The following is a 25,523-nucleotide window of genomic DNA, read 5'->3' as shown; positions in this document are numbered from 1 at the left end:
ATTCACCAGACATCAACACTGGGGTCATGGGGAAAGCCTTGCCCCGAAGACCACAAGAGTTCTCTCCTGGCAGGGAGCAGGGCAGGTTAATTTGATGAACTGACATGTTGACATATTCACAATTAAAGACAACTGCCTGGATGAGTCATTACGCTTATTGGAGGCTTGGACTGGGCATATGAAAGACCAGGCCAACGAATGCCAATACAGTACGGAGGGTAACCAATAATTGAGCTCAGACTTACACAGGAGGGACATTTGAGGAGGGATGGAGAAAGGCCAGATGTCTTTCTGAAGAGCAAGTCCCCTATTCCTAGGGAAGAACTTAAGTAGGTTAGCCGAGCCAAGCCTTGGTTAAATAACCCTTGGGATCTCTCACTCCTTTTAAGGAAAAGCTGCACGGGGTGTCATAGGACCCCAGAGTCAGGCCAAGGAGCACACTTGTGCCCCATTTCAACTTCGGGCCCATAACTTTAACCCTCAATGAAAAACCTAGCTGCCCTCCTGAGCATCTACCCTGGGCTAGGCCTGGAGCTCTTATCTGCAAAATGGGTATGCTCATTACTGGGCTATCTATGATTCATCCTAAGGCCCAACCACCCTTCTGGGTCCTAAGGAGGCTCTGCAGATGTGGGCAATCATCTCAGGACGGCACTGGATCTCCTGGAAGCAGGTTTTTAGTGCTTTCCATAGAAACTTCATTTAACCTGTAGGGGTCTGATGAGGCCTAGCTTTATCTCCAAATAGCAGATATCAGGAAACTCAGGGCTCAGGGAAATCATCACTTTGTAACTAGAATCCCCTTTGACTTGATCCAAAGGCCTCTGAGAATCTGGGTGCCCCCCCCCCCCAAGCTTAGGCCCCAGTGGGTGTGTATTTGACTTCATTGTTCTGGTAAACCTGGCAAACCACAGAAACAACCACAAAAGGAATGGAATAGCTGGAGGCCATGATGGCACCAAAACTGGAAAAGGATTAATGGTCAGGTCTCAGCCTCCCTCTTCCTCTGGATGCCCTCTGCTGCCACTGGAGGGGGTGCCCCCCCTGCCACTGAGCCTGGGGCTGAACACTTTGCACCCTCTGCTGGCAATCCAGAAGATGGATGTCTGATAGGCCCGTCCCAGCATTCTCCACTGGGAGAAAGCTAAGAAGATCCCAAATGCTGCTGGATTCCACTTAAGTAATAAAAATTTATTGAGAATTCCTGGGATAGCTGCTCTCTCCTCCTGGCCTTGGAGGGACACCAGCTAGAGAGGAAATCACTGAGAAATCACACAGTCCTTACGCCCCAGACTCCCAGCAAAATATGGGGAGGGGAATGGGGAAAGGAACATCTGTCAGTCTTCATTTATCCAACGAGAGAGGGGTAGTGGGTGGTGAAGGGGAGAAAGTCACATGATGGTGGGGTGAGGGAGGTGGACTCATCTCAGGCTTGTCGGAGACCAGCTTTCTCTGGAAACCAGGAGGTTGCCTCTACTTCTTGCCCTTGATGAGGCTGTCGCTGTGGAGAGGGGGGGGAGAAAGAGTTGACATTGTATGACTAAAGCAGCCCAGTCTCTGCATCCCTGTGCCCACACTGTCCACACAACCCCCGCCCCCCAAGCTCTCAGTTTCCCCATCATTCCCAGCCACAACTCACCTTCCCCTGGAGGCAGCACATAGAGAGACACAGACAGACAAAGAGAAAGACATAATTTAACCTCTTTAGGCTCTAGGGCACACACTAGCATCCACCCCGCAGCCCGAGAACCTTCTCCTCCCCAAACAGACAGACCCCAGAGTGCTGGGTCCCAGCCCCTCACCCCTGCCACCATCCCTTCTCTGAAAGCCACCAATCAAATTTTGCCTGGGAGAAGCCTTCCCTTGGAAGCTGCCACTTGTGTTCCCTCCCAACCCCTCAGGTTGGCAGCACAACCACCCCAAGTGAGCTGACAAAGGTAAATGCCTAGAACGGAGGAGAGCAGTCCGATGGATACAGAAGGGGAAGCATTGCTCACCGAGTGAAGCTTTCATCCTGCAAGTTCAGCACGAGGTTGTCAGCCGTGAGATAGATTCTGTTCTGAGATGTGGCGATCTGAAGCCAAGGTAGGACGGGGTGAGCCCCTGCCCTTGGCCCAGCCTGCCCCCCCCCCCCCCCCAGCTCCTCACACTTACAGTTTTGGAGATGTTCTGGGCAGCCCGGATCTTCCGAAGCTTGATGTAGCCGGGGTTCTTGCTCAGAGCTTCCCCGAGGTGGGCAGAGAGTTAAGGAGCCACAGGAACAGACAGGCCTGACCTCATTGTACATCCCCCCCTGGGGCTGTCAGATCTAGGGGTTTGTTGTGCTCAACCGCAGCCAATGCCTCTGCTTCCACCCTGACCCCACCTGTGGGCCCCTGCTGGGTAGAGCTGCCAGAGTCTAGAGGCAGCCACTGGAAACCCAGGGGCCTGAGCAATTCTGTGGGTCTGGCTTTACAGCAGGGGTCCAGGCCTCTGGCTCCCTACCAAGATTTCAGACCTCTAAGAGCATAACTGCCCCCCTCCCTGGGAGCCAGGAGCCAGAAGGCACGGAGGTCGCATTCGCCTTGGAGTCATCACCCAGCCAGCCAGAGGGGAGGAGGGTGTCCCTCATCTTCCTAACGAGTGCAGGGATATCATTTTGGCGGCCTCTGCTTCGCCCTCGGCTTGCACAATCTTCTGCCGTTGCTCTTGCTTGGCCTTTTCCACCAGGAACTGTGCCCTCTGGGCCTCTTGCTGGGCTGTGGGAGTGGGACACAGACAAGAGGCTCACTGGTCCTTCCTCCCAAGGCCAAACTCCCCACTGGCCATCTCTCATCCAGGGGACTCACCTACTTGCTTGGCCTCCACAGCGGCTGTGTACTCTCTGCTAAAGCTCAGCTCTGTGATGGCCACGTCGTCTAGAATGAGGCTGAAGTCCTTGGCCCGCTCTGTGAGCTCCCGACGGATCAACAAGGACACCTGGGGGGTTGGGTGTGTGTGTGTGTGTGTGAGACAACAGAGATAAAAGCCGTGGCTATTAACAACCTAAAACCCAGTTCCAGAGAGGGACTGAAAACCCATCCACTACTCCTTTTCACGTGTCACTCTGGGTTCCTGCCTTGACAGGTCTCTCTGAGGACTTGCTGGGGAAGTTGAAGCAGGCCAGTGTCTGGAGCCTCTATTTGTAGCTCTGAGCTTTTCAGGCCTCGGCTTGTACTGATGCCCTCCAGACCCCTAATCCAGTTGCTGCTTTCCCCACTCCTTCCTACTTATCCAAAGGGCTCAGAACTTCCCAAGCTACCTCTCTGAAAATGAAGAATCTGTCAACAATTCTTCCCTAGTAAGCTCCCGCTTATGTGCCAGTAGGTAGGAGCCTCAAAGTTCATTGATGTTTATGACCTGAAGCAGACGGAAGTGGAAGGGGTCAGACCTGGGCTCGCTGGGTGATAAGCTGTGAGGCGTTAAACTTGGCCACGACACTCTTGAGCACCTCATTCACGATAGAGGGCAATACGCGCTCCTCATAGTCCAGCCCTAGGCGCTGGTACATGCTGGGCAGCTCCAGGGCATTGGGGCGGGACAGCACCCGAAGAGAGATGTTCACCATCTGAAGATCTTGGCAGAAGAACAAGAGAAAGTGTTAGTCAGGACGGGGAGGTCTCCTCTCCTCAAACAGGGGGCCTCCAGTATCTTCTCTTATGTTCTCCATAGTGTCTTAACACTGCTGGGAACATGAGGCAGGAAATGCTTTCAGGCTTGGGCACCAGGTACTTCATAACCACCTGCTAAATCACACTTAACAGCTAGTTGACTGAGTAAGAAAGGTGGAGACAGTTCCTCCTTCCCCTAAATGGATAGGATAGAACTCAGACCTGAGAGTCAGTTATAGAATGTGTTGGCGAGTTCAGCTCTAGGGGCCAGGTAGGTAGCCACCTACCTAGGTGCTAAGGGAGCGTAACCCTTAGTGAAACGACTTCTATGCAGGACAAGTGTCCACAGTAGTGTGTAGGGAGAACTCATTCATTCTACATTTGCTGAGCCCTTGGGACTCAGGTCTGTCAGCCTCTCAAGACTTAGGCAGAAAGCAAGATGGGCACACAAATGCTCGTAATGCATACAACATGGTACTGTTGCTTTGTGGTACAATGGGGGATCTTGGCAGATAGACGTGGTGAAGTTGACTCCAAGCTGAAGGCTATCATAAAAGGCCAACGTTGGTTTGATTAAACTAAATAGATGGAAGGAATGGCTTAAGCAGTTCAAGTCTGGAAGCAGTAAGCACCTACTATGCATGGAACTTCAGAATCTAGAAAAGACAGAAGCAAAGAGTGGAAGGTGGCATGGAAGAGGGTAGACAAACTTGGATTCAAGTGCTGGTCCAAATTTTTTACTACCCTCATGACTTTGATTAAGTTCTTGAGTTTCCTTATACATTAAAAAAGGTTAATACCTTGGAATTATTGTGAGAAAGTGCTTTATAAACCTGAAAAAAACAACCCTTTCTTCTGTTTTAGAACAAATATTAAGTATGGGTTCCAAAGCAGAAAATGGGTAAGGGTAAAGCAACTGAGGTTAAGTGACTTGTCCAGGGTCACACAACTATGAGTCTGAAGTCATATTTGAACCCAGGTCCTCTTGACTCCAGAACTGGTGCTCTGACCACTGAGTCACCTAGCCACCCCTTTTGCAAAATTTAAAATACTACAGGATGATTTCCTGAAGAAGCTGGCTTTTGAATGAATTGGACTTGAATGAAAAAAGGAGAGGGGGAAAACACTGCTGACTTGGGGTTCAACAGAAGTAAACCTATGTAAGGATGGACAGATTTAGTGGTGCCAATTGTGGCAGGCTCCAAATGTAATTATTATTCAGAAAAAAAGCTAACATTTATATTGTGCTTTAGGGTTTGCAAAGAACTTTAAATGCTTAATCATCTGATCCTCAAAACAACCTTGTGAAGTAGGAGCTACTTTCATCTTATGGATGAGGAAACTAACTGGTCTACAGTCACTCAGCTAGTTGTGCCTCAGAAATTATTCTAAACCAGTTTAGATCCAGTATTATTTCCACAATGACATGCTACCTTCTTAGAAGGTACCTGTGACCATTGAAAAAAAAAGAAAAGAAAAAAAGAATGGCATTACTAGATCTATGTCACAGGAAAATTAGTCTGGTAGCAATCCAGAGGATCTCTTTGGGAAGAAAGTAAAGGCAGGAAGGCTTCTTTGGAGGCCATCAGACTAGGCAGGCCCAGGATTAGAAGATCTCTAAATGACATGAAATGAGAATAGCGTAGAAGAGAAGCAAGAGATCTACTAGAAGTGGAATTGATTGGATTTAATAATTAACTTGATTTGAAGAGGGGTCCTGTAGGTGGTTTGAGCTTTGTCTAGAGCTCAATGAAGAACAAATGGGTACACAAAGGGGAGAACTATGAAATATAGTAAAGTATTGGCCCAGGTTTCAGAAAGACCTGGGTCTTACTTGAGTTTCTGCAAAACAAGGAGGTTGTACTGGATAAATCTCTAAAAGTCCTTCATAGTTTTGCGAGCCAAGATTCATAATAAAGATAAATGTGGATATACTCACTCACTTTAGGCTTAAGAGTATAAAGTTTATTGGAGCAGACAACTAGGAGTCAATAAAGGTTTCTGGTTAATCAGTCTACCTCTAAATTTATGTTATGATAAAAACAATCCAGATGAGAGGTGCTGATGTCCTTATGGAACAGAAAGACCCTGAGGCATATTTTAGAGATTTTCAACATGTGTGGCTATAAGCAGAGATGGCAGCTGGGGGTTGGGTAATTGATGGAAGAGACTTAAAGTAAGTGCTACATTGTTTACCTATGATGCAAGAAGCCTCCCGCTTTCATATCCAAAATGTAGAAACCACCAGTGTCTCTCCTATACAAGTTATTATGCACTTGAACCTCCTTTGGTCCCACCTCCTTCCCCTCCCTGCCTCCGGGTGCTTAGACCCACCTTTGGAGCCTGTGGGAGAAGAGATCTTGCGGGGCCGGGCACGAATGTCATAGATGATGGGGTACTGGAACCAGGGGATCCTGGGGGTGAGGAGGGACGGGAAGAAGCTAGGTCATGGAGGGTCCTGTCATCCCTCACCCATTTTAGCCACCTGAATCCCATTCATCTTTTCCCCTCAAGCCACAGGAAGGAAGGAGGTTGAACACATCTTCTCTCCATCACTCCTGCATAGCCCTTTCACAGACATTTAAAAATCCCGCAGGCCCCCTAAATTGGCACTTAAATAGAAACAAGATCTAATGGGACAATCCTGGGGGACCCCTTGGCTATCCCCATTAGACAGTGCAGATCCTGAAGTTAGTAAAGTCTTGTGTGATCCTTTTGGGGGGATGGGGCACAGGGAGAAAGGAGAAAGAAACATATGAATGCAGGTGGCTTTGCTCAGGGTTAGGAACAAAAACTAGATATCCTACTGCTTTTCTGTATTTCTATGCCCACTATTTACCTGAAGTGTAGTCCTTCAGCGAGGATAGTGTCCTGTTGCACGCCCCCAATTCGGTTAAAGAAAATGGCTCTTTGCCCACCTTCCACTACAGGGGGAAGGAGAGGATTGAAAGGCATCAATAAAGAAAGACCAAAGGTGGCCAGTCAGTGGTAGGGATTTAGGACGGCGGGAGGAGAGGGAAAGGAAGCAGAGTGTGTGGCTAGGAGCTGGTGACAGTGAGATCCTGGCCTGTAGAAGGGGGTGGGAAGGAGACGGCTCTGCCTGTAATTCGGACTGGGGTCTGGGAAATGGTGTAAAGGGACTGGGGGCAGATAAACGTGTGGGTGTGTTGGAGGCCTTGGGCACATGGGTAGAAGAGGGAGTGGGAGGGTGTAGGGGTGCGGGGGGGGGGGCTCAAGGGCGGGTCAAAGTTCGCAGGCTGTGGGTCAAGGCCGCCAAGGGGGCGGGGTGGGGCAAACGTCCACGTGGAGGCCTGGGCCCTTCTCCCCCTCCCCCCAGCTCTCACCGGTGAACACTGACTCTCGGACACCGTAGGCCACGGCTCCAGCCCCGAGCAGCAGCTTCAGCGCTGTGCCCATACCTCGGGGCCCAGCAGGCAGCCGCCCGGCGAAGTCCTTCAGGTTCTGAGTCATGTCTACTCCCTGGCGCCGCAGCGGAGAACTAGACCGGGGATGCCTCCCGCTTCTCCCCTTGCCCTTCCGCAGACCCCGGCCCTGGCCGGTGCAGCCTCTCCACGAGGCTCCGCTACTTGCCTAACTCCTCCCAGGAGAAAGGGCACCGGAAGAGTGCTCACTCCTAAACTTCCCTCTATTTCCGGAGAGAACACTAACTTCGGGTACCGCCTCCACGTGATCGGAAATTGCCTTCCACACCGCTCTCCCTCCCGAGGCCCAGTTTTCTGGGAAGGCGTTTCTGCCCAGTCACCGAATCAGTAACGTCCTCTTGGTTCACGTGCTTTCTTCAAGGCCGGGAACCGGAAGTTGTGGAGTCCGGGCGGAAGTTGCCATCCTCGCGCCTGTTTCTGGGTGAGGATCCTGGGTAAGAGTTGCACCATTTCCAAAACCATGCCCGGTTGTAAGATGGCGGGGCCCGGTGATGGTTTCCAGGCACGTGAACGGCGCATTCGGGAGCCGGAGAGGGACTGGGAGGCAGTAGAGCCCAAGCGGCCCCGCCTCGGTGTGGGGAGCAAAAGCGGTGGCCGGCGGCTTGTGGTGGTGCTGGAAGGGGCCAGCCTGGAGACCGTTAAGGTAGCGTGGGAGAAGAGTGGAGCGGGGGCGGGAAGCAGTGGGTGTAGAGCTCCTAGACCCATCCCTGGAGTGCGGATTCGTTCTCTGTGGCAAGGATGGCGGAGACTCCCGCGAAGAACCTCCCTTCGCTCCCCCAGGGGAATTGATCTGTTCATCTGGTCCGCTCCCCACGAGCAGGGGGAATCGTGGAGGCCGGCTTCCTCCACTTCCCCTCTCGCTGGCGCTTGGGGTCACTCCGTTTTGGAACTCTTGTATGGTTCTTTAGGATTTCGGCCTTTAGAATAACTTCTCCCACTCCCTGGACCCTGTAAAGTTACAGCTTTGGCGTTATGGAGTTAGAAAGACCTCAGGTTTGCTGCTGAGGAATACTGGCTACGTGACTCTGGGAAATTTAGCTGGAAGCCGGTGCCACAGGCAATCTCTTGAGACCGAGAAGTAGCTGTGAGGGTGCGGACTTGTATTTTGTAGGGAGTTTCCTCCGCCAATGAAATCACAGGTCCACCTCCCCCTCTCTCCCACCATCACCAACAAAAAAAAAGACTGGAGGTGAGGGATGAGTCTTCAGAAAAAGATGTATATTTCTACAGCTTTTTGCTCTTCTCCACGTTAATAATCAGTCATCCCCATCCTTTTTTCTTTCTCGATTTTAACGTCTGTGCTGATGGAGAGGAGACTTGGTAGAGAAGAGGGTCTATCTCCTTTTTTCTGTAAACTTTTGCTGTCTTCTGGGAGCTTCTGATTCTAAACACAAGCTAGTGCCCTTGCATTTGAAAATTAAATTGAATCCCTATTCATCCCCATTCCCACTAACTACTGCCCTCCCTTTTTGAATTGATCTTGGTGAAAAGAACTTTGGACCAGGTAGTTCCATGGCCTGGCAAGTGCATACAGTAGGAAAAGTGGGAGAGCAGGACTCAGATAGTCACATATTTACTATGTGACTTTGGGCAAGACATTTAATTTCTTTGGAGGGTCATTCTCCATCATTATTACTCTTTTGAGGCCTTTCCCAACCCAAATCTATGCTCTCTGGTGAAATAAGCCCCATTTTCTTTTATCTTTTAAAATATATTTTAAAATGAGAATGCATATAAAAAATAAGTTTTAAACACTGCAAAAAAACAATATCTGATTATAAGCTGTTCTTAATCTAATCTTTAGGTGTTTCTTATTTACCTACCATTTTTTACCACTTACTGAGACTCCTAAAAATTGAACTCTTCCCTCCCATTATTTCATCCTGGCAGGATTCCCCTCTAAAAAAACTTCCATTTGATACTAATGATCACCCTTTTCTCCATAATTCTTTCCCTGGGCTTGGGGGACACTATTTTATCCTGGCTCTTTTCTGGTCTCAGGGCTTCTCACTCTCCTTCCATAGTTCATTATTCATGTCTCACCTCCTCCACTCCCCTGGCTGTGGGTGTTTCCTAAAGCTTAGTCCTGGGTTTTTTCTTGTCTCTACTTTCTTTCTTGATGACCCTATCCATCTTCCATGAATTTAGTCATCCCCATTATTTACATGACTGATCACAACTAAGATCTTCTAGAAATACTGAGGCTGATTCACCTGCTCTTCTGATCTTTAGATACTCTCATCAGACCTAATTTGTACTTTGTTAGGATAACTTTAAAGCCCATTGTCCTTTCCATGTCACAGTGAAACATTAGAATAGAATAGCAATGGGCTTAAAAAAGTATGTTGGGGTGCAGCTAGGTACCTGAGTATATAGATAGATCCTCAGACACTTCTTAGCAGTGTGAGTCTGGGCAAGTCACTTAACCCCAATTGCCTAGCCCAGTGATGATGAACCTTTTAGAGGTTGAGTGCCAGACCTACCCCACACTGAGTGCTGAGCTCCTTACCCCAGACTGGGGAGGGAGGAAATACTCCCATTGAGTTCCTGGATAGAGGGGCAGGTGATAAGAGGCATATGTGGAGAGGGGGAGGGGGGTGGCATGAGCACTCTGCTCCCCTCCAGCTCTGCCACCTGTGAGCCACCCACCTTACCCCCTGTGCACTTCCATTGGTATGCTGTGAGCAGAGGGATAGGGATGTGAAAAAATGTCTGACATGGTGGGGGGGTGGGGAAAGGAGAGCAGCTCTGCTTTTCTAGTAATGATGAGGTTGGGGGTGGGGTGGCCCATATGCCCCCAGAGAGCCATCTTTGCCATAAGGTTCACCATTATTGGCCTAGCCCTTACTGTTCTTCTGCCTTGGAACCAATACTCAATATTGGAATTAGAAAGATCTCAATCTTGCTGCTACATGACTCTAAGACAGAAGATAAAGGTTTAAGGGGGGGGGGGATGAACCAAAAGGACCACAGATTGGAAGTGGATAGTGTCCCTAAATTTTTAATCGTTACACTAGGTCACAGAGAAGGTGGAGCTATTTAGCTGTCTCAGAGACACACACACACACACACACACACACACACACACACACACACACACACACACACGTGTCCCTTTCCCTTTACTGAACCCTTGGATGTTGCCTAACCATATAAACTGTATGTCCCAGAAACTTGAAATTCCATATCTCAAACTGAACTCATTACCTTTTCCTCTAAATCCCCTCCTATTTGAAAGGTCCCTACTTCTGTTGAAGGCATCAGTGTTCTTTCATTGGGTCAGATTCCTAATCTCAGTGTTATCTTTGACTCCTCAGGCCTTCACCTAACATATCTTGTGCTAAGTCCTTGCTCTTTCTGCCTCCCCATTTCTCCCATTTGATCCTTCTCACTAATTATATAGTTCCCACCTTAACATAGACCTTTATTACCTCTTGCTACTGATTCCTTTTTCATATCTTCTCATCTTGTGTAAGATTATTTCAACCCAAGAACATTTTACATTTATCTCTATTAAATTTCATGGCTCTAGTATGTCTATAGTTCTGGATGCTGTGGGCACTAATCCTGTCATTTACACATTAACTAAGGATTCTTCTAATTGCAAATCTGTTAAGTGTGTCACCCAAGCCTTAATTCATTCATACAAATTGTGGTCCTTTGTTTTTTATCTTTTTGGTTCCAACAGTCCTTTTTAAAAGCCCTTTACTATTCTATTCTGATGTTTTATTATAGCATACAGAGGACAGTCTTAGAAAGCTAAGGCCAGCCTAAGAAATTGCAAGAATGATTTTGTTTGTTGCCAAAAGACCAGGATAGCTGCATCTTTGTAAATGAGCCAAAAGTATATAGTTGTGATTAGCAGTGGATGGGATATCCATACTGACTAAAAGTACAGATACTTTAGGTAGTAAGTATAAATTATCACTCATTGAAAATCCATTTATAGACTTGAGTCTTTTTTGTTTTTACCCTAACCTGCCTTTCCTTTAATTTTGTCTTCTTAAAAAATGTGATTTATTCAGTGGATTTTGTTTTCTTTATATAGTGAATTTAAAAACAAAACAAAATGTACCAGAATTCTCTTACTGGGTATACTCCATTTTGTTAAAGTTCCTATTAAAATGTGTTATCTAGAACTCTTCATATGTCAGAAGGATTCTGGATACTCTAAAGCAGTGATGGTGAACCTTTTAGATACTGTGTGCAGGTTTCATTTCCCCCTCCCCCCATCTTAGATGGGTGGGAGAAATTGAGGGAGTGGTCTAGGCTCTCCACTCAGGGGAGGGAGTAAGCACTTCCATTGAGCTGCTGGGCAGAGGGCGAGAGGCACAACGGAGATGGGGAAGGGAACAACTCTGCCTGAATCCCTTTGCCTTTCTAGTGACTAACTCTAGCTGGTGATGGTGAACATGCCCAGAGAGGTCTTTGTGTGCCATAGGTTTGCCATCATGGTTCTAGAGTCTTAGGTGGAATAAGGGAAACTGACTTAACTTGTAAGTCACCTAAAACCTCCCAATGTCATCTTTCACATTATTGCCATTGATTTGTTTTTAAAAACCAGCTCTCGCCCTTCTTCTGTACAATTCTAATGGCCAAATGTGCTTTTATCTTCAGAATGTTGATATTTTGATCACTCCGAGTTGAAGGGAGGCTTAGTCATTTAGTTCAGATCTCAAGCGACCTCAAGTCTCAAGTCATTGCTACTGATACTACCTTCTTGCAGTTCTACTAATGGATCCTCTAATAAACCTTTTTCTCAAAGGTACCTTTTCCTACCACTAGCTATGGCTTGGTTCTTGGCTCTTCCATTCCCCCCCCCCCTTTTTTTAAGCTATCTATTATAGATAGCCCCCTTATCTAGCTCATAATCTCTAGTACAAAATTCCTGAATATAATAAAATATGGAAATGTTCCATTGGTAAGTGAAACTTGACAAAAACCATATTTGCCATAGGTCCTTTTCAGTTCTGAGGTTACCTAGTTTGTGCCTTCATTTTATAGGTGAGGAAACATCTTAGAACAGCAAAGGAGCTTCTCTGAGGCTGGGATACACTCAGTCTTCTGACTCCTGATTCACTGTTCTTTTTACCCCATAGTCCAAGAATCTGTCACCTCTAACACCCTATGATCAGCATCACCACCATTCTCCTGGACATCCAGATTGGCAACCTCTGATTCCTGTCATAGGACTTGGGAGGGTTCTTAGTTCAACCTCTGAATTTTACAGATAGGGAAATTGAGGCCTAGAGTCATAAGCCCAAAGTAATACATGTATGGTATGGCAGAGCTGAGATTGGAATTTAGATCCTCTGATTATAAATCCATTGTGTTTTCCATTGTATTTCACTGCCTCTCTACATAATTTCCATCTAGTTTCTTGTTTGTTTCCTGTAACATCATACATCTGCCACAATATTTAACATGCCCCTCTCCAACTAGCCTTTATGTTCTTTATTGACATTTTATAAGGCCGTTCATTCTCAGTTCCTGCTTTTTCCATTCCATCTCCCATTACTACCCTGTGCCTTTATTTACCAACCCATTAATCTAACTACACAGCACTTTTATTTTTAAAATTCATATTCATCTTCACTCTTTTCTGTTGTAATTATTCATGTCTATTACTATTATTAGTCTTATTTCAAAGTTATATTGTCAACAAGCTGAGAACAGCAATTAAGCTTTCCACTTGGAGACTTACGCTCCAGTAGCCTCAGATTTCATGAATTCTTCCTATTTATCCGCAGTGAATTTTTCAATTGTAGGTATTTGGACTGAGGGGGGATGGGGAGATGGGACTTGTATTGCATGAGCTTTTACTCCTTTAAATTATAGCCTACCTCAAATGTACTATACAATAACAGCTTTGTCCATTTTTGAAAACTGAATTAAGACTTTACTGCTTTCCTTATTATCTTTCTCTTCCCAGGTAGGAAAAACCTATGAGTTGCTTAATTGTGACAAACACAAGTCAATGCTCTTGAAAAATGGACGGGATCCTGGAGAAGTAAGACCCGACATAGCACACCAGGTATCATAAAGGACAGGTCTAGACACCCTTCAAGAATTTTTTGTGGAAAGTGAAGCTGGTTGCTTCTTCTATCCTCACCAGTCCCAAATCCTATTTTCCCCAGAGTTTGTTGATGCTGATGGACAGTCCCCTGAACCGTGCTGGCTTGCTCCAGGTTTATATTCATACTCAAAAAAATGTTCTGATTGAGGTGAACCCTCAGACTCGGATTCCTCGGACCTTTGACCGCTTCTGTGGCCTCATGGGTGAGAGTTGGGTTATTTGTCCTTGTTGAGACAATTCAAGAGGAACTTAGCAAGGGTAAGGAGAGGAGATGATATGATTGATAGTTTGGAACCTGATGAAGCAGAATGACTAATACTGAACACAGTAATCACTTCACCTTTCTTCTAGGAGGTTTTCTCAGGTACAGATGTGATTGAAAGATCGACAGGAACAGGGCCTTTCAGTTCAACAGTTTTTCTAGTATTTGCTAGAAATGAAGATGTGGAAGTTTGTGGCTCTTGCTTACAGAGTAGTACAAATGGGGCTTGCCTAATTTCCTAGGAGCTATTCCTGTCCTCTTTGGCTTGGGGATAGGGTTAGAAGTACTAGGCTGAGGAAGCAAACCCCAATTCTGGCTTTAAACTTTCCTCTCTTTCAATAGTTCAACTCCTGCATAAACTCAGTGTTCGAGCAGCTGATGGCCCTCAGAAGCTGTTGAAGGTGAGGACTTGATAACTAATGGTTTAAGGGGAGAGAAGAAGGAAAGGGAAGTCTGGGGGAATCCATGGACTTGTTTCTTAGACTCTACTTGTCTTTTTTCCTTAGGTGATCAAGAATCCAGTGTCAGAACATTTTCCTGCAGGCTGTATGAAGATTGGCACCTCCTTTTCTGCCCCTGTTGTCAGTGATGTTAGAGAGCTGGCTCCCAGTAGTGACCCTATTGTCTTTGTGGTTGGGGCCTTTGCCCATGGCTCGGTAAGAGATGCTTTTTGAACTGGCTTACAATGGCAAAGTATCTGCTCCTTCTTGGAGGTGTAGTTTGATGTGAAATGAGGGAATGGTTTGCTTCTTTGCCTTTTTTGCAATTATAGAATTGGGGACCAAACTTGAGCGTGGCTTTTTAAAACCCAAGTAGTTTGTCCTTTCCTAGTCAGTAACAGAAGCTAGAGTGCTGATCTCCTGAAATATTAACTGACTCTAGTTCCTCCTTTCTTGGGAAAGGAATAGTTCTCTGAAACCCCAGATCTTCATTGTTTTTTTCCTCTCCCTAGATCAATGTGGATTACACAGAGAAGATGGTATCCATCAGCAACTATCCCCTTTCTGCTGCTCTTACCTGTGCAAAAATTACCACAGCCTTTGAGGAAGCATGGGGTATCATTTAACAGTGGGAGACCTTGGTTCCTTACATTGAGACTTTATCAAATCTTGGAAACCATGGAAATGACTGCTGGACAGTCCTGCTTACAGGATCCTTTTGTACCAACGGACTTTTAGACTGTTCTTTCATACTGGCTTCTCCATATAAATTTTTCTTTTTTTTTCTTTTTAACAAACAGAATTGTTCAAGGTGGATTCCTATGCTTAGGAAGCACCTTATTATGCTTCATCATAATGTAATCCCGATTTTTGTCTCCTATCTAAATTGCAAAGGGGGGATGAATCCTTGGGATACTTAGTCCTAGCCCCCAGGGACAATTATGGTAGACAGGAGAGGGAAAGGACATAGCAGATGATTCTCAGGAAAGCTCTTGACTGAGGGTGGGAAAAAAGCAGCCAGGAGCACTAGGTGAAAAACTGAACAAACAGAAGTGGTTTTTATCTGGTACAATTCCAAGGTAGAAAAATGGAGCAGGTAGAATCTGTGTCCCTTCCCTTCCATGGGGAGGTGGTTGTAGTATCGGCACACGTATAATTATAGTAAATCAGCAGAAAAGAAAACGGGTTCCCAGCTAGAGGGGAGAGATAAGGCAATGTGTGTGGATGAGTCCCTCCACACTCCCCTAGGGTTTCTTTCCCCTTAGCTGGCAGAGGACACCTGCTGGAGCTGCCATGCCTTCCTAGTCCCTGTTTCTATCTTCTGCATATTCTGAGGGCAAACGAGTCCTATGAAAAGGGAGGCAGTAGCTCCTGTACCAGTCCCATTTTAGGCCACCTGCAAGAGAAGAGGGTTGATCAGAACCATCCAACAATCCCTACTACCCAAGCCCTTATCTAGTAATCCCTGCCAAACGTGTAGCCCACTAAAGGTTCACTTACCAGGGAGGCAGATTACTCTGCTTTCTTTAATTTTTCTTTCCTTGGCACCATTTTTTTGTGAACATAAGGCAATATGAATAGGAGGCTCAGGAAGAAGATATGGCCAAGAAAATAGACAGATTTGTAGACCTGTGGGGAGAAGCAGACCACTGAGGCTAAGAGTATGGTACTTGTTTCACATGCTAGTTTTCAGTTATTCTCTCAACCCCACTAGACAGTACTCTTCCCCTTGTCCTGACCCAATCCACTCCCCAACTTACTTTTAACCATTTATCCCATGTAAAAAGGCAAAAGGCAGTCATAGAATAACCCATGAAGAGCCAGTGAATGGTTTGCTGCACTAGGTAGTAGATAGGCTTCAGAACAGTGATGGATGCCAGCTTGCTCAAGATTGGGCTCTCTATAATTAGGTGGGCAGCCTGGAAGGGACAGAGAAGGATGTGTAGTCAGCACCTGGCCCTTACTGCTCCTCAATCTTCAAGTCTAGTGTGTCTGCCCTACCTGTCTCTCCACAATAACGATAAGGAACTCCATCTGGAAGCAGACCAGGTAGCCGGAGTGTAGCCCATGCCACAGGGCCAAGAACAGCAGGGACAGGCCCTGGGACACCATTTTGTTCCCCAGGAACTTGAGCCTCTTGAAGACATAGCTAGAGATGAGAAGGGGAATGGATGAGTCCTAGGCAAACCAGGACTTTTCTCTCTGGCATCCCCTGCTTTGTCCTCTCATATCTCAGGAAGAAATGGGTTTGTTGGTGGCTCCTTTGTGCTGCCCATTGATACTGGAATGGGAGGCAGTGGGGGTAGAAGGAACAGGGTGGGGGGCAGGTAAAGGGGAAGATGGAACAGGTGGTAAAATGAATTTCCAAGGCCACATTGCTAACTTGTGCCAGAGCTGAGGATGAAACTAGCTCTGATCTCTGGACTGGTGCCTATTGCGGGAAGCCATACCTCCTCTCACCTGACTCTCTAGGGTCATACAGATGGAGATTGCAGTTTTAAAGCAAGGTCTAGTAAGGTTCTGAGATTGCCCAAAATGGTGAGTAGGTGTAACATAGGAATGTTACACCCTCACCTCCAAATCTAGGGTAACAAGAGAAGGAGCTCGTGTGGCATATGGTACTTCCAGTTGCTTACCGGGCTACCCAGGCATTGGTGTTGATGTTGAAGGAGGCGATGGTGCCAGTGAATCGTGGGTTGGTCTCAAATAGCCATACTTTCATGTTGGCACAAGCATTCCACTGTGGATGTCCTCTCTCATCCCTTCCATTGAAGCCCAGCCCAGTCAGAATGCACACCCCTTCCTTCAGGAAGGAATAAATTGAGTCAGGGGTACAGATCACTTAAAACCCTTTATTCCCAACTCTGGTATCCTTCCCTTGCCTCTCTTGTACTCACCGTGACCAGCCAACAGGTGACATATTTGTAGAGAACAAATTTACCCCAAACTAGCATGTATAGGCAGCGAAACCAGAAGGGTTGGTTCTTTGAAGAGAGAGAAAGAAAATACGAGTCAGGGACACCAATGAATCTGGGTAACTCCTAATACTTGACTTCTTGACTGAGAGTCATGATTTTTTTTTCCATGAGGGGATAGTTTTTTCAGATGTCAGTTCAATGGAGCTTTAGTATTCCCTAGTTAACAGGAAGGTAGAGAGGAACATAGAGCTTCTACTTCTTCCTTAGAAACCTTGAGGATTATTAGCAATGCCCTCTAACCCTTCTCACTTAGCAGTCAGTTGTCAAGTAATTAGTTCCCAGTGTACTTAGTGCACTAATCATTATATGGAAAAAAGGAATGTGCTTAGGTTTTCTGGCTGGTTAGATGGAGGACAGAAACTGAAACTTGTCCTTCCCTCTGACCTCCATAGAAGCCCCAGCATCAAACATCCGTCAAGGTATAGAAAGAGTAAGTTGGAGAGCTCTAGAAGGAGCTTTGAACCATGACCTGGATGTGGACAGAAAGTACCTCTGATACACAGTTCCAAGGATAGATTGTTCCAGAAAGAGGTAAAGAGCACTAAAAAGGTACCAAGGAAAGCACTTTGTACCTGGTAGGTCTTCAGTGCTGGCTGAGAAACAGAATAAGTCCTGGTTAGCTAATCAGACACCAGGAACTTGGGTGCTACATGAGACTCAGGGAACACTTAGTATGACTCACTACTGTCTCGTAGAGAGCACTGAAAATTGTTATAGGGTAACTACTCACATCAAAGTCCTCCTCGAGAAGAACCTCCTCTGTGATATAGGGACTGAGCAGGGTGTAGCTGACCAGGTAGAAGAGACCCAAACTTAGACGCTTGAGAGCTGGTATAATACTGCAGAAGAGAAATGAAGTCAGAGGTTAACTCATCGCTCTTCTTAGTTTAAAATGTGGAGAGGAGTCTTCTAGAGCCCTAATCACCCAGATTGGGTAAGATGTTTTCTAAGCAAGATTTGGCAGGACCTTAGAGCTGTTAAACATACAGGCATTAGAGGGACCAGAGAGCCTTGGAGGTATCCAAGGCCTAGCAAAGTGCTTGGCACATAACAGGTACTTAGTAGATACTGTTTTCTGATTGCTATCTCTTCCTTCAGAAGAGCACCGTTATCTAAAGGTTAACAGGAAAGGATAGAACTTTAAGAATCCACTGAAGACACTCAGATATTAAATGATTAACCTTAGCACTCCTCACACAAGTGAAAAGTTGCAAATGTTGGCTTAATTTTCCAAACTGGACATTTCTAATTATACTCAATCTGCTAGTTCAAGGAATGTTTCTTTAAAGAAAAAATGTATGATGTATGAGGCATGGACCTTTGTGAGAAGGACAAAATTTAGTTCATGTAAGATCTTAAGGGCAGTTGGGTGGAGAGCCAAGCCTGGAGACAGGAGGTCCCAGGTTCTAGTACGGCCTCACGCTTGTAGCTATGTGACCAGGGCAAGTCACTTAACCCCAAATTGCCTAGCCCTATCTTCTGTCTGGGAATTGATACTTAAAACTAAGACAGAAGATAAAGGTTTGAAATATATATATATAATCTTGATTTACAAAAAAAATTAACATTTGATTTAGTGTTTTGGTACAAGCTATACCAGCCAAGTGAGATATCTTTGCATAGCTTTACTGATGGCCTATTTTAACTGTACATTTAAGTGTTTCTGGAAGGAAATTACAAAACAGCCCTTTTTTCTAGGCTAATCATCAGGAGGGTCGCTACAACAGAAGTGGCTGCAACACTAGAAGGGTAAGATAGGCTTCCTCGCCAAGATGTCTGGGGATATGATTACCTGTTGGGTTTCTTCCCTGGTATATCAGTCATCTGTCCCTGTACCAGCTTCATGTAGTTGTTCATGGAGAACTGGGGCCCCACCAAAAAGCCCCCATAGAAATAGGAGAAACCAGCAACTTCCATCAGGGAAGGGACGCCCAAAATGGCATATTTTTGCTGTTCAAGTGACAAGGAATTCTGTGCCAGAGGAAAGAATGGGTGTTTTAGGAATATCCTTATGACTCCCCCCACAAAACAATTTGATCCTCATCCTGAGCCCCGTTTCTCTGGGATTCCCAAAACATCCACTCAGCTGAAAGAGATCCCAGTGTCACCCCATATATGTACAAGCATGACTTCGAGGAGCTTAGCAACAGCTAGCTCTTTTGTCTCTCCCAGTTGCCCTGTTGTCAATGATCTCTGGACTTCCATTAAGAGCTTGAACTTTGGCAAATCAGATCTGCTGAACCTTGCTCAAGTGCTGTCTGGAGCAGGACAGTAACCTAGGCCGTGGAGGATATTCTGCTCCTGGGATTTGGGGCACATCTTGGCAATATCAGCCTTTCTCCCTCCCACTGGTGGTTTCTTCAATCTCCCTGTGGAACGTATATTTACTTACCCAATCTCTCCCTCCGTCATAGTAGTCAACAGCCAGACCTGGCGGAGAGAGAAGGTGGGGGTAAAGCGGAGGGGGAGGGGGAAGCACTGAGTATGTAGCTCAGGGACTGAATGGGTAGGAACTGCACAATCCTAAGAAGATGGGGAGAAAACAGGAGACTCGTTTGTTGGGAGAGGAACCTAATAGGTGTAGGAGATGGGCAAGAAGAATGGAAAGCCATCATCACACTCACCAATTAACTTCAAGGTCAGGACACAGTGTGGCATTGTCCACTTGATGTCATAATTGCCAGTGGCTGTGCAGTAGTAACCAGCAAGAAGGTAGGCCTGCCGGGAAAGCAGTTATAGATCATTATCATTACAACTTTGAATTTAAAGTGAATCATGGAGAAAGGAAGGAGTTTGCACCACATCACAGAGTAGGCCAATGAATTTTTGTCAAAGTGTAGCTCCAGTTTCCTGCTATTTCATTTTCCCTATGACGTGCCTCTGCCACTCTCAATGCAAGAGAAGGAATGTGTTTCTTTCCTGGGGTTTATCTAACTGATGTAGTTACAGAATTCAAGAATGTAGAATTCCAGGGGGATTCCAGGAAACACACAAGACCTGACTCTCTACTTTCAGGGAGATACAATATTATTATTACCATTTACACATGAATAGCACAGAGGTGACATGACTTATCTAAGGTAACACAGCTAATGCAGGCAGAAAGATGAATGCCAGTCTCCTTCCCAGTGCAATCTTTGCCCCCACACCCTCCTTCCCATGAAATGATTGAAGGAAAGTGACTTACCATTTGGAAGAAGAAGGTGGTCAGGACGGCAGTGACAGTACGGCCCATCAATCGAAGAATGAGGAACTGTAGCACCACACATATCAGAGAGTGGTAGAGGTGGCTTCCTAATAAATGGAGGCGAGAGAATAGGAACCATGGAATATCTTGCAGGTCTTAGCCCTGTCCTGAAAATCTAAATCGGAAAAGCTATTAGGGAACAAAATAAGTCATTCTAATATAGATAGAATTTTATTTCTGTAAAAGATTGGCAGCTCAGTGAGGTCATTAGTTACTTAGACTGTGGCCCAGCTGAGGACCGAGTCCGTAGATGAACAAACTGAGGCACAATGGAAGGTCACATGACCACTTGCTTCTTTCTAATGCACCACTTCAAAGTTGCTTCTTTGGCTTTTTACTTGCTGCTTGGGATCAAACTGCTCACACAGATAGAATGCTCTCTGGACTCTGTTTTAGGGAAAAACTAAAAGTTGGCTGTAGTACTGAAGGAGTAGAATTCAAGAGTGACCCTGAATCAGAGCTGGGTCCAGTTGAGTCTCATGGCATCAAACCTCCATTTCTATCGATGGAATCAAGCTGAGGGAAACCACCTAGCATCCTTTTGGGAGGAAACAATGGAGGGACAAGAAATGGGATGGGCTAGCCACTTTGAGGTAAAAGGTATAATCAATCAGGTAACTATTCATATCCCTCTTTCATCCCCCAAATTCCTATTACAAGAGAATAGCTTACAAATGAGGAAACTTACTCTCTCAGGTCACTTACCAAAATTAAAATAGGCAATTGAGAGGCCTGTGATAATGTGGAAGAGATGGATGAGGTAGCAATCCTTGTAGAAAAGGAAGTGTCGATAAAACAAGGCAAAGGGATATCCTGGAGAGAAGAAGAGATGAAAAGCTCACTATCCTTGTGCATGGACCATCCCAGAATTTTGCTAGGCCAGCTTCTCTGGCATGATGCTTCCAGCATAGAAGAAAAACTCTGCCATATGATCATGAGATTAGAAGAAACAAGACCACAGAAATAAATGCTTTTCTATAGTTTTAGCAGTGTTCATTTTAGATTATTGATGTGGGCCCTGAGAAAGATTTCTACTTGAGTATCTTAAGGTTGTTTCTTTGACTCATTTTTTTCCCCCCAAATAGTGTAATTCCCAAATACATGCCATAAACTTTATCCTACATTATTAGATTTTGCTTCAGTAGAGTTTTCTATATCATGACAGTATAAGCCAGATTAATTATATGTACAATAAAACTGTCTTGGCACTGATGATTATACATACAGGAACAGAACATTTTTTATTTTGACGAACAAGTCATTTCCCATCCAGCTACAATTCTGGGCTTCCTCATGGTCTCCAGAAACTCATCATCCTACAAGATCACATTAACCTTGGAAGTCATATTTGTCAGTAGTCCTTGAGACCTCCCCCACTCCCCTTCTGGGGAAAGTGGATGTTGGATTGCTCCTCCATTTAAGGAGGGCTCCCATCATTTCCTATTCAGTTTCATCTTGCCCCCTATCCATTCACTCCTGTTCCCCAACTTTCCAGCTTCTTTTTATGTGTTGTTTCCCCTAACAGATTGTAAGCTTGAGGGTAGGAACTACCTTTGTGTCCCCAGCACTTAGCACAGTGTCTGGAACATAGTCAGTGCTTTAACGAATGTTAACTGACCAACTGATGTTGTGCAGAGATATTTACATGTACAGATGACACATGCTTCAAAGCATAGAAGCCAATGTCAACTTGGCTGCAATACTCACTTGTGTGCCATGGCACAACTATCATCTGGATCCAGTAGGTAGGAGAGTTTGTTTTAAGGGTATTTAAGGAATTATCAATGATCCTTTTCCTCAGCTCTAGAACACTTGGATATCAATAATCCCACTGTGATATGCATATATGGCCAATGAGAAGTGACCAACCCAATGTAAATTAGTGAAGGGATAGAAATGAGAATCAGGATAACTGACTGCCAACTCTATGTAATATAGACACCACTAGACCATCCAAGCCAAGCAAAGCCTACGATCATTTTGGTTAACAAATAATTAGGGATTTGGACAAATTCAGGGAGTAGCAGCAGTGCATACTGGCAAAGACATGTTGCTTGGGAAGTAAGCTTATACCAAAGGTACAGCACAGGGTGTAATAATTCAGGATAAAGTTTATGGTACATTTTTGAGAGTTTTAATTCATTTACCATTTTTTTGGGGGGGGAGACTTAGGAAAGGGGCAACCTTAAGAGATTCATGTGGATATACGTGAAGTTAAATAAATCTGACTCAAATCACAGGCATACTCAATTGGTAAGCAAAGGGAAGATTATAGAAATTGAGGTTTCTATAAGGATACATCATCAAAAGGTAGAACAGGACTCTATGATGGTCTTTAGAATGCTGCTTCTAGCAGCCATCCATAGGTGCCTTAATGACTTCTAGCTTTCTACAAAGGTCTACTTATCTGATGATTCACTGTGGCACAGAGGCTATGCCAACAGAGTGCATGCTCTGGCAGGTTCTGCCCATGTTGGAGAGATTTCAAAGGTTTCAACAAGCTGTGCCTACCTTCTAAGGGCCAGCCTGCCTAGGGATAGAGTGGCTAATGATCAGTTAGTTAGTCTATCATTAGGGGATGAATTCTCCATGAACAAGACAGCCCATGAAATGAGATCAGGATGGTCCTGGGCAGCCCCCTTGAAGAAAAGGGGTCTGAGGGTGCTAAGAATTGTTTAGTTCTTAGACTATCTACAAATGGTAACTTAGCTGTTTTCAGTGTGAGATTCCACACAGTGGAAATACTTCTATAGAAACTGATGCACATCAATGCTGACACTCACTACAAATGTAACCAGAAGGATGTGGCAATTGTATGGAACAATGGCTCACTGATCTTCCTCAGAAGCCAACTTTATCTTGTGTACAAAGGAATATCATTTTATGGGATACTTCATGAGAAGCATTTGTTAAAAAGTCCACTGGAAAAAAATCATTGAAGTTTATGGACCAATATTGGTTGCAGAAAATGAGGGAGTAATTTCTATGAAGAATTAAGTTCCTCCAAATTAAATGAGCATATTCTTAAATGTTTAAGTTTTATTGATTTGCTTTTAATAGCACAGCCACTTCCCAATATAAGCCCCATTTCCAACACTGAATCCTCTCTTGTGACAGAGAAAAAGTTAAGCAATATCACTCAGCAAAGCAAGTGTATTTGACAGTGTACATTATATACTGCTAATTCACTTCTTTACTCAAAGGAAGGAAGTCAACATACTTTAATACTCAGTGATTTCAATGCTAAAATTGGCATGTGGATGAGGCTTAGAGACAAGACAAAAATCTTAAACCTCTACAGCAAATACTTTTTTGTTCAGAAGATAATAGGGAAGTACTCAGGCCAGAATCATGAACACTGAGTAATACAGGCACACACAATTGTATCCTGACAAACAACTAGTTATTGATAGGGGAATAAATTTTAATCAGTTGTCTGTACAAAGCAAATATCAAAATCAGTACCAATTCAAAGTTATGCTGTACCATTAATATAGTCTGTAATCTAAGCTATTGACCTTGGAAAATTGGAAACAATAAATGAACTAACACTGACACAGTGATCCCCATTTCCTAATGAAGTTTAACTGATTTAAATTACTTGCTGTAATTTTTAGACCAAAAACAAAAAATAAATAACCCCCCCCCCAAAAAAAGCAAAACAGAAAACAACTGCCTAGAAACCACCTCTGCCAGCAAACAGTTGATCATCTTTGGCAAATGGAGAAATAAGGCAACACCGATTTAGAATACAAACTGTTTCTAAAGATTTCATGAAGGAGATTGTATAGATGATTGTGGGCAAGATAAGCTCATAAAACAAATAGCAAGAAGAAATGGAGGAGGGGGTAGCTCAGTGGACTGGCAGCCAGGCCTAGAGATGGGAGAGCCTGTGTTCAAATTGAGCCTTAGTGACTTTCTAGCTGTGTGATCTTGGGCAAGTCACTTAACCCCCATTGCCTAGCCCTTGCCACTCTCTTCTGCCTTGGAACCAATATATAGTTTTGATTCTAGATATAGATTGATTCTGAGATGGAGGGTAAGAGTTTTTTAAAAAAGTAATGAAGGATACAATAATCTAAAAAAAGAAATACTCATCAAAAGTTTTTTTAAAAACAAGAAAGGATAGAGTAAACAAATTTAGAAAGAAAAAGTTAAGAGACTCAAGCAAAACCAATCTGGCATATTTAAACAAAAATGGGAAAAACAACTAGACTAGTCCAGTGATACAAAGCATTAAGTAAAAAATGAGTAAGTAAACAAGGGAAGCTCCTATGGGGGAAAAATAAGAGTTACAGAAGGAAATGAGTATAGAATAAAAACCAACCAACAATAATAAAATTTTAACAAAGCAAAAAAAAAAAAGCCACATAAAATGACTACTATACTATGGAATAAAAGAGAACTCTATAAAAGGGAATAGCAAGGCTTTAACAACAACTATACGTTAGGAGAGAAGTCAAAATCTAAAGTTACAGAACTGCTTAGAATAAAACTAAATAACATAACAAAATAGCTGGTATAGATTTGGAAGATTATTGAAGAAAGAATTTAGAAGGATAAGTACGAGAATTGTAGAAATGTTGAAAATATAGATATTGTTGAAAATAAAGCAATGGATTCACTGAGGAGTATAGGAGCTTAGCAGAACAAAACAAAAAAACCATTAAAAAATTTTTTTAAATGGCAAAACTAGGTTGACCTAGATCATCTCAAATAATCTGTATCAGTACCGAATATATATGTGCACTGAAAGGCAAAGTAACAAAATTCTTAAAGAAATGGTTAACTGAAAGAAAGATATTAAGACGCTAATTGTAGGTGACTGTAAGGTTCCCTGACCGAACTTGATAAATTCAACAACCCTTTATTGTGCTAATGCAGTGATGGTGAACCTTTTAGAGACTGTTTACCAGGCCCTCTCCACTACCAAGTGCTAGATGCCCCCCTCCCAAATACCCCAGAGAAGGGGGGAGCAGCACTCCCATTGGGCTGCTGGGCAGAGGGATGGGTGAAGTGAAAAAATGTCATCAGGTGCAGCGGAGAGCGGGGAGGGGAGCACCTCTGCCCGAGTCCCTCTGCCTTTCTAGTAACACACGGGGTGGGGTGGGGGAGAGCTCACCCACAGAGAGCACTCTGTGTGCCATCATTGGCACCCTGCCATAGGTTCACCATCACTGTTCTAATGGGTGAATGTGTCACATGACCAACTATATCTGGCTAGCTCTGGCCACACCTCTTTTTGCCCCAAACATTTTCTTGCCATCTGCACTGTTGCTGCTGTCCCCTCCAGACCACTAGACTATGTCCATCTTCTCTGCCTGCTACATTTCCTTCATCTCACTTTCCAGATCTGGTCTGTGATCAAATACTACTACCATCTCTCCTGGAATGAATGTCAATCAACTCCTATATAAATCTACTCACCATTGTTTTAACTTCCAAAGC

General features: G+C 44.6%; 3 protein-coding genes and 1 non-coding gene across 4 annotated transcripts in view; 1 reads left to right on the top strand and 3 right to left on the bottom strand.

Annotated features, from left to right (window-relative positions):
• Window positions 1-1,170: 1,170 nt before the first annotated feature.
• PHB2 (prohibitin 2) lies at window positions 1,171-7,256 on the bottom strand. The gene is made up of 8 exons (XM_056799188.1): window positions 6,974-7,256; window positions 6,469-6,553; window positions 5,964-6,043; window positions 3,410-3,594; window positions 2,829-2,958; window positions 2,635-2,738; window positions 2,155-2,232; window positions 1,171-2,074 (listed from the first exon to the last, which is right to left on the bottom strand). The coding sequence occupies exons 1-8, from the start codon at window positions 7,098-7,100 to the stop codon at window positions 1,994-1,996; spliced, it is 870 nt and encodes a 289-aa protein (XP_056655166.1). The 5' UTR covers window positions 7,101-7,256; the 3' UTR covers window positions 1,171-1,993.
• LOC130454839 (small nucleolar RNA U89) lies at window positions 2,301-2,581 on the bottom strand. Its single transcript, XR_008912632.1, has one exon. It is a non-coding gene; the product is annotated as a small nucleolar RNA U89 (small nucleolar RNA).
• Window positions 7,257-7,452: 196 nt separating the features above from the next.
• EMG1 (EMG1 N1-specific pseudouridine methyltransferase) lies at window positions 7,453-14,717 on the top strand. The gene is made up of 6 exons (XM_001365320.3): window positions 7,453-7,715; window positions 13,005-13,106; window positions 13,210-13,351; window positions 13,753-13,811; window positions 13,917-14,066; window positions 14,363-14,717. Exons 1-6 carry the CDS (start codon window positions 7,533-7,535, stop codon window positions 14,474-14,476), a joined length of 750 nt encoding a protein of 249 aa, XP_001365357.2. The 5' UTR covers window positions 7,453-7,532; the 3' UTR covers window positions 14,477-14,717.
• Window positions 14,718-14,881: 164 nt separating this feature from the next.
• LPCAT3 (lysophosphatidylcholine acyltransferase 3) overlaps window positions 14,882-25,523 on the bottom strand; it is a 33,342-nt gene continuing 22,700 nt past the window's right edge. The window contains exons 2-13 of the mRNA XM_007503682.3: window positions 20,781-20,888; window positions 20,016-20,122; window positions 19,453-19,546; window positions 19,221-19,258; window positions 18,621-18,799; window positions 17,559-17,667; window positions 16,748-16,834; window positions 16,487-16,653; window positions 15,852-15,999; window positions 15,611-15,769; window positions 15,351-15,479; window positions 14,882-15,246 (exon numbers count right to left, since the gene is read on the bottom strand). Of these exons, the coding sequence (XP_007503744.2) occupies window positions 15,363-15,479; window positions 15,611-15,769; window positions 15,852-15,999; window positions 16,487-16,653; window positions 16,748-16,834; window positions 17,559-17,667; window positions 18,621-18,799; window positions 19,221-19,258; window positions 19,453-19,546; window positions 20,016-20,122; window positions 20,781-20,888 (1,313 nt within the window). The 3' untranslated portion in view covers window positions 14,882-15,246; window positions 15,351-15,362. The remainder of the gene's footprint in view (window positions 15,247-15,350; window positions 15,480-15,610; window positions 15,770-15,851; window positions 16,000-16,486; window positions 16,654-16,747; window positions 16,835-17,558; window positions 17,668-18,620; window positions 18,800-19,220; window positions 19,259-19,452; window positions 19,547-20,015; window positions 20,123-20,780; window positions 20,889-25,523) is intronic.

This window comes from Monodelphis domestica, chromosome 5 (assembly GCF_027887165.1).
Source record: "Monodelphis domestica isolate mMonDom1 chromosome 5, mMonDom1.pri, whole genome shotgun sequence".
In the NCBI taxonomy this organism is placed as follows: domain Eukaryota; kingdom Metazoa; phylum Chordata; class Mammalia; order Didelphimorphia; family Didelphidae; genus Monodelphis; species Monodelphis domestica.
This window is presented reverse-complemented; position numbering and strand designations above follow the sequence as displayed.